The 7,603-nt window shown below is 46.3% G+C and overlaps 1 protein-coding gene across 1 annotated transcript; it reads right to left on the reverse strand.

The window, feature by feature from the left end:
• Positions 1-6,522: 6,522 nt before the first annotated feature.
• LOC123184834 (cytochrome b561 and DOMON domain-containing protein At5g47530) lies at positions 6,523-7,403 on the reverse strand. The gene has a single exon (XM_044596883.1). It carries the CDS (start codon positions 7,336-7,338, stop codon positions 6,712-6,714), a length of 627 nt encoding a protein of 208 aa, XP_044452818.1. The 5' UTR covers positions 7,339-7,403; the 3' UTR covers positions 6,523-6,711.
• Between the last annotated feature and the right edge of the window lie 200 nt (positions 7,404-7,603).

Genomic DNA, 7,603 nt, shown 5'->3' on the forward strand with positions numbered 1-7,603 from the left:
CCTCTGCCATTCTCTTGGCAAACGGAGGGGAGTTGCTCCACGATTCCTCCGCCATTGCCCTCCTGGCCAGCGATGGTGGAGGCAGAGGGGAGTTGCTTGATGGTGGAGGCAGAAGGAGGCAGAGGGAGGAAGATGGAGCGGCAATGGAATGAGGAGGGAGGCAGAGGGAGGAAGATGGAGCGGCAATGGAATATGAGGGGAGTTACCTGCGTCGTGGTCGTGGGGAGTTGCCAGTGGTGGGGAGACGTGGGGAGTTGCCTCCAAAACTCAAATGTCCTGCCATTTGGCCCTCGAAAACTCTGAAGGGGAGACGTGGGCCCTTTGGTTGAAAATTTTGGGTGATTTGGAGGTGGTGGAAAAATTCACCTTTTTTCAAAAACTGGCTTAAGTAGACCAAATGGTCCCTCCGGAATGCGGGCATTTTTTCGACCACCTCCAAATCACCTCAATTTTGGCACAGATGATCTCTTCCACAAACAAAACTAGGTTTCCAAGTTTTTGTATTTTTTTGAATTTTTTTGAATTTATAATGCCCTCTAGACTGACTGCTGGAAACATCGGTCTATGCCTCAAGGGGGGATTGTAAAATAAATTTTTTCAAAATTTTCTTTCATAGAAATGTTTGGCACATGTGGGTCACCATGTACAAGAAAATTTGGGTGATTTGGAGGTGATGGAAAAATTCACCTTTTTTCAAAAACTGGCTTAAGTTAAGACCAAATGGTCCCTCCGGAATGCGGGCATTTTTTCGACCATCTCCAAATCACCTCAATTTTGACATAGATGATCTCTTCCACAAACAAAAGTAGGTTTCCAAGTTTTTGTATTTTTTTGAATGTTTTTGAATTTATAATGCCCTCTAGACTGACTGCTGAAAACATCGGTCTATGCCTCAAGGGGGCATTGTGAAATAAATTTTTTCGAAATTTTCTTTCATAGACATGTTTGGCACATGTGGGTCACCATGTACAAGAAAATTTGGGTGATTTGGAGGTGGTGGAAAAATTCACCTTTTTTCAAAAACTGACTTAAGTTAGACAAAATGGTCCCTCCGAAATGCCGGCATTTTTCGACCACCTCCAAATCACCTCAATTTTGGCACACATGATCTCTTCCACAAACAAAACTAGGTTTCCAAGTTTTTGTATTTTTTTGAATTTATAATGCCCTCTAGACTGACTGCTGAAAACATCGGTCTATGCCTCAAGGGGGCATTGTAAAATATATTTTTTCAAAATTTTCTTTCATAGACATGTTTGGCACATGTGGGTCACCATGTACAAGATAATTTGGGACCTGCATGCAAGAGTCGGGGACCTGCATGTGAATAGTGATTTATCAAGGCCTTGACAGCTACTGGCACAGCGGCTGCCGCCCGATTTGCATGCAGCGAAGATGAACGCGCATGGAGGTTTCTCAAAGATTTCCAAGCACACCCCAGTGGGCCCCGCTTATTTAAAAAATACGTCGGTCATTATTGCTCTGTAAATGAAGAATATGCATGACAACCATAGTAAGGGTGAAGAATCATATTCATCCTACAATGAGGACCAACGCTTGCTAAAATCACCTCGATGAAGGTATTTAAGCAGGTAAAGGAGCTGCTCGAGGGGCGAGGTGGGACTATTTTTAGTTAGACGAGAAAAACGTGCGAGATCGTACGCGACGTGGGCCGTCCGGAGCTGCAACCTCGGATGGGCCGGTGTTTGGGTCGACGTAGGAAAACGGCCTGCCATGCATGCATGGCGTCGGTAGTCTCGCCTAAACGATGGACACGCACCGAGCCAGCCATGCAGACCATGGGATCGCGCGGGAGATCCATCTGGCGGCCATGTGTGCGTGCAGAAATACATCACAATAATTATTCTACTCGACAATAACAAGTGCTCCATGCTAGCCCTTATTCCTGTTCGAAATACATCATCATTCTTAAAGTTGGACATCAAATGATACACACAGAAAATGGAAATGAAAGATGTCGAACTAATACTGTAACATGGCAGTACAACCGCACTTCACTAAATTACTGTCACGATGAAATAGAATGTAAAGACCATGTCACACAAAGCTGAATGGCACATGACGTTCTCTGGCTCATCGTCGATTCATGCTGTATGTAGATATCACAGTTTAGCCTCGAGATCCTACACAGAAGAATACAATAAATCACATGGACATCAATTATGTGTAAAACACATGCAAAAAATAAATATGAACATATTTCGTACCTCTAGCAATTTAGCGCATTTACGTCGATTGTGACCTGGTTTCTTGCAATAGCCACAGATATTCTGTGATCTTGACTTCTTTGTCTTTGCCTGCAGCCTTTTCTTCGGTGCACCTCGTCCTGGCACATGCACGGGATCCAGAACCTTATCAACTTTCTCCGAGTGCGGCATCAACGGGCCAAACCTAATGCTGTTATGCTGAGCATTAGTTGACTCTTTGCTGTCAGCTTGTTCAAAACTTGATTGCTTGCCATGATGTTGTGCTTGCAAAAGCATCTTTAGACGGTGATAGTCCTCATCAGAGTGGCATGTCTTGAAACTTGTGGCGTGACTACAATTCCGCAACTCGCGGTACCTCTGCAGGCTTACCGAATAGTCATACATCTGGTTTTTTCTGGTAGGTGCGTATGCACATTTTGCATTCATAGTCCACCTAGTGGGAACACAACAACCTGGCAGAATTGTTTGTTTTAAAATCCCCCATATGTAAAAAATGTGGGAACATGGTGTGCCTGCGCATTCCAGCTTACGGCAAGAACAACTCACCCTGTGCAAAAGACCTCCTTGCTCTTCAATGCGCTCTCCAAACTTTTTATCCATTCTTTCCTGCTTGGACACAACATAAGTGGGATCTTCTGATCCATCTAGTATCTCTCTGATCTGACATTTGCTGACAGCATCTATGCTCCATAAGACCGTCTTAAAGACACTAGGTGTGAAAACTATTGTGGCATGTTTCTCAAGCGGCGAAGCATTTTCCTCTGTAAATGGAACGGACTGCAAGGCTTCGACGTCATGGAGAGCTTCGTTAATCCGTCGCGACGCAAGGCAACGCTCATAGTGCTCTAGCATTTCAAACAACGACATCTTACCCTCAAGATGCGTATGTAGCACAGAGTTCAAGCTCTCACTCCTCTGATTGCTGCTCAATCCTAGGAAACAACGCCCCTCAAGATATGGAGCACACCACAACTTTCTCATCTAATACATCTGATGCAGCTAAGACTCCTCACTGGTTTCTTTATTCCGTTGTAAGAATTGTATCCATTTTATCTCATGCTCTTCAATGGAAGAAGTATCATAAATGAAAGATCTAAATTCCTCCTTTACGTCGTCATCATGCAGATGGCGTACAATGTTCTGCTGAATGTGCCATATACATAGTCTATGGTTTGAGTCTGGCCAGACCACCCTTATTGCTCTCTGCATTGCAAGGTCCCCATCTGTGATCACAGATATCGGATGTTTCTGTGCCATGCAATCAGAAAAGGTCCGCAACATCCACTCGTATGCCTGGCTTGTTTCATGAGAAATTATACCACAGCCAAAAATAACAGTGCTGCGATGGTGATTCAACCCGACAAACGGCACGAATGGCAGATTGTATTTGTTGGTTCTGTATGTGCTATTGAAAACAATGACGTCTCGGAAAGCCTCGTAGTCAAGTCGCGACTGACTATCAGCCCAGAACAGTCCCTTCAGATGGCCATGCTCGTCTACCAAGTACTTGAAGAAAAGAATCCACATCTCGCTCTGGCCTCGCCATCATGTGCATGATCACCGTATTAGCATCACCGGCACTGATTGTCTCCTGCTTATTAGCATGGTAGAAATTATAAACGTCCCTCTTTATGCATCCAACCTTATCAAATCCACCGTATTGAAAGCACAAAATATCCATAATACGGTATTTGCGGATCCCACATTTTTTCATGTCCGCAATGTCCGCTTTCTGCTCATCGCTAATTCGTCTGTGCAAACGCAGTAGACAAGAAAGATCCCGTGGGGCTAGAGGATGGATGTGCTCATCGATGAAATCCTTGACAAACCACCGACCGGTTTCCTCCTGTCTCGTAATGACCAATTTAGCATTACACCCAACACGAGTTAAACTTTGTGGCCTCCTCTTTCTATCTTCCATCTTTCTTTTCATGTGCTTCTCTTCGCGAAACCCTTGATGACTACACACAATTTTCCTTAAAATTATGTACTTGTTGGATCCATCCCACTCAACGTAGCTTTTCCTCACACTAAAACCTTTTTCAAAAGCATATTTGTTGTAGAATTCATAGCCTTCAGCCTCACTATCAAACATCTTGCTGATAACATTTACATACTCGAACATACTCTCATTACTTGCATACGCCATGTCTTCCTACATATGACATGTGAGGGAAACCAATCATCAACATCTTTCTGTTTATCAATGTTGCAGGTGTAAAATAGCTCATAGGCAAAGACAAGTGCATGAAAAAGACTTTGCTCGTTTGACATGTGAGGGAAACCAATCATCAATGTCCAACAAGTAGTATCTCATCTTCCTTTAAACTATATTTCATGCACTATGCAAACCTAAAGTGATGATGACTTTAATAAACTAAATTAAGTGAACTATGGAACCAATATCTCATCTTCCTTTAGTATATCTCATCTCAAACGTCAAGTAAGTCACTTTTTTTCTGCGGTACCAAAGGAAGTAAGCAATGCCCTCAACATCTTACTTAAACAAACATGATGCGATTAGCTCAAGAGAAACTATGCCACGATGAAGCTTTCCATTCGTTGTTCTAGTCCATACCCGGATCTTGTGGGGTTGAGGTTGTACTACATGCACGGTGGAGGGGCGCAACGGCCAAGAGAACGAGCAGAACGCCAAGCCGAATTCATACCTTAAGGATGGTACGCGCGAAGAGATGGGATCGCCCACCGCGGTCGCCGCCGATTCAGCCGGCGCAGATCCGGCCTTCTTCTTCTTCGGTGACGGTGTGGGGGGCTGGGGTTGGTTGGGTGGAGGACGAGGACGATGAATTTATTCCTCTCGCCGGGCAGGTCGAGGACGGAGAAGGTCAGGAGCGGCGAGCGGCGACGAATAGATCGGAGGAGGATTCTGAACTGGATCGAGTAGACATGGATCTGGTCCTCAGGTGATCGGTTCAAGAAAAGATATTTCCCCCTGGACCATTATGCCCTTATCGCAATTAACATATTAAATTTAATCAATTAAAATTCCCCGCAAGATCTGACGGCTAATAAAAATCAGACGTGATCAGACATGTAAGTACTGCTAAATACTCCGAGTACTAACCCAATCACCGTAAAACAGCTCTATTGGCTTTGCTATATGTCTGAACAGCAGGTCATCAATCATGCACAAGAAGATTGTAGGTTTCATGGGATACAAAATTGAAGGAAAAAGAGTGTTGCGGAAATATCTATGAAAAATTATCTATGCACGAATTATCTTGAGCGTATTTTTAAGTTTCAATTGCATAGCATTCCTTGCCAGTCTACTTCATGCATGTGTTGGAGACAGAGCTCGACGAGCATAACGAGGCAATAAACAATAGTGAACAGTGTGCATAGGAGACAACATTTCATTGCCCAATGCAACATGACTATTTTATTAGCTATGGTATAGCATCAAATATGATCATATTTAGCACATGCATGGCTTCTAACCCTCTAAAGGCATCTTCAATGGTTGTAAGATAGTTGTTGGTAGATTTTGCCACATAGGATTTTTAATGATGTGTCATATAATAAATGAGGGAAGAGAGAAATGTTGTATGTACATGAACCAACACCCTTTGCACAAACTCCAATGTAGAATGAGAGAGCACCTTATTTATTATCTCACATCCTATTGGGCAAACTACATACAACCCATTGAAGTTGTTGTATGTTAAGGTGTTGGTTGATGACATGATATATTTTACCAACAAACTAACATACAATCTGTTGGAGATGCCCTAAATTGTTCCCGCCATCAAACTAAACTGTTCCTGCCATGCAATAGTTTACTCACCATGCACATATTTCCATACGCGGTGTCTTGAGATGAACGGTTCTGAGCATGGGTTCGGGTGGACCATGGTCCCAAGCAATATTTTCGGACCTGGACGGCAGCCATGACAGGATGCCGAAGATGACATCGGAAGGGAGGTAAGGCGGCGGCGGCGACTCGGTGGTGAGAATCCGCTTTGCCGTCCGCGGCCGAGGAGGAGATGCCGGGACATCGTCGGCAGATCGTTTGATCGCCATGGTTGAATTGATGTGCCTTATTTATAAAGGCTTTGAGGCGCAAAGACGAGCTATATATGGTTCCGGACGATCGGCGCTCAAACATGCCTGAGGTAGGTTCTGGTGGGTTATATATATGGACCGGGATTTTGGAATTCTAGCGTGAGACGGTTTGGATTCCGATTCGGCGAACTCAGGCACAGCCCCGCAGGCATCTGAATCCGCATCGTCTTCTTTCCACCCGCTATAATTTGCGTTCTCTAAATCTGGGGTATGCCGCGACCACAAATTACAGACAGTACGTATTCATAACTGTGCGCCGAGCGCTGATTACAAGCATTCATATTCATATATCGACATATATAGGGAGCGAGATGGCTCGCGGGCACATACATACGGAACAGACGACACGCGTATAGTACGAAATAAGCATACCTAGGAACGTACTCCGTATATGTTACTTTCACTTGCTGAAATCGATGGTGCCCGTGGAGAGCACGTTATCCCCGGTGGTGGGGTGCGCCGCCGGCACGTCGTCCACCACGGAGCCCCCCTGCTGCCAGACGTGGGTGAACTTGCTCCCCTTCCCGGGCAGCGCGACCGTCGCGTACACGACCATCTCCTTGCCGTTCTTGGCGTACTCGGCCGCCACGTCCGACACGGGGAACGCCAGCTCGGCGCCGTCCGCGGGCGCCATGGACGGCGCGTAGCTGTCCAGCATCGTCGGGTACGCGACGAGGCTGCCGTTGGAATGCCGGAACGCCACCACGGCCTGCGTGCCCACCATGCCCGTGCCGTTGGGGTTGAGCCCCCACGCCACCCACCCGCCGGCCTTGCTCGTCTGCGGCGCGCGGAACGCCACGGCGACCGAGTTGCCCTCGGCCGTGTAGTTGTAGTGCAGCGTGGTGCCGAGGCGCGGCAGGGCGGTGCACGACGCATAGAGCTGGTTGCTCGAGAAGGTGTGGCTCGCGCATGACGACGACGCCTGTGCGTTGGCCGGAGAGAATGATGAGGCGGCGATGGCCGCGAGCAGGAAGAGGGAGAGAGACATGGCCGCAGTGCCAGTGGAGTGGAGAGCTGAAGCTGCCATTTCTTGGGAGAAAATGATGGAGTTGCTGTCTGTGGAGTGTGGAGTGGCACAATGAGATGGTACTGGCTAGCTAGTGCAGTGGGGTTAGAGGAAAGGAGATGGGGTTTTTAAAGGGGCTAGGGTTTGGTGGGGAAGATGAGAGTTGCTTGGAAATGTACAAGTGACACAAGTGAACCACGTCTGACATGGGATCAACTGGGTAGGTGACCTACATATTGGATCACCGGCCATTGTACTTATCGGACGGCAATACTCGTGGAACGTT

Source organism: Triticum aestivum, chromosome 2A (assembly GCF_018294505.1).
Source record: "Triticum aestivum cultivar Chinese Spring chromosome 2A, IWGSC CS RefSeq v2.1, whole genome shotgun sequence".
Classification (NCBI taxonomy): Eukaryota; Viridiplantae; Streptophyta; class Magnoliopsida; order Poales; family Poaceae; genus Triticum; species Triticum aestivum.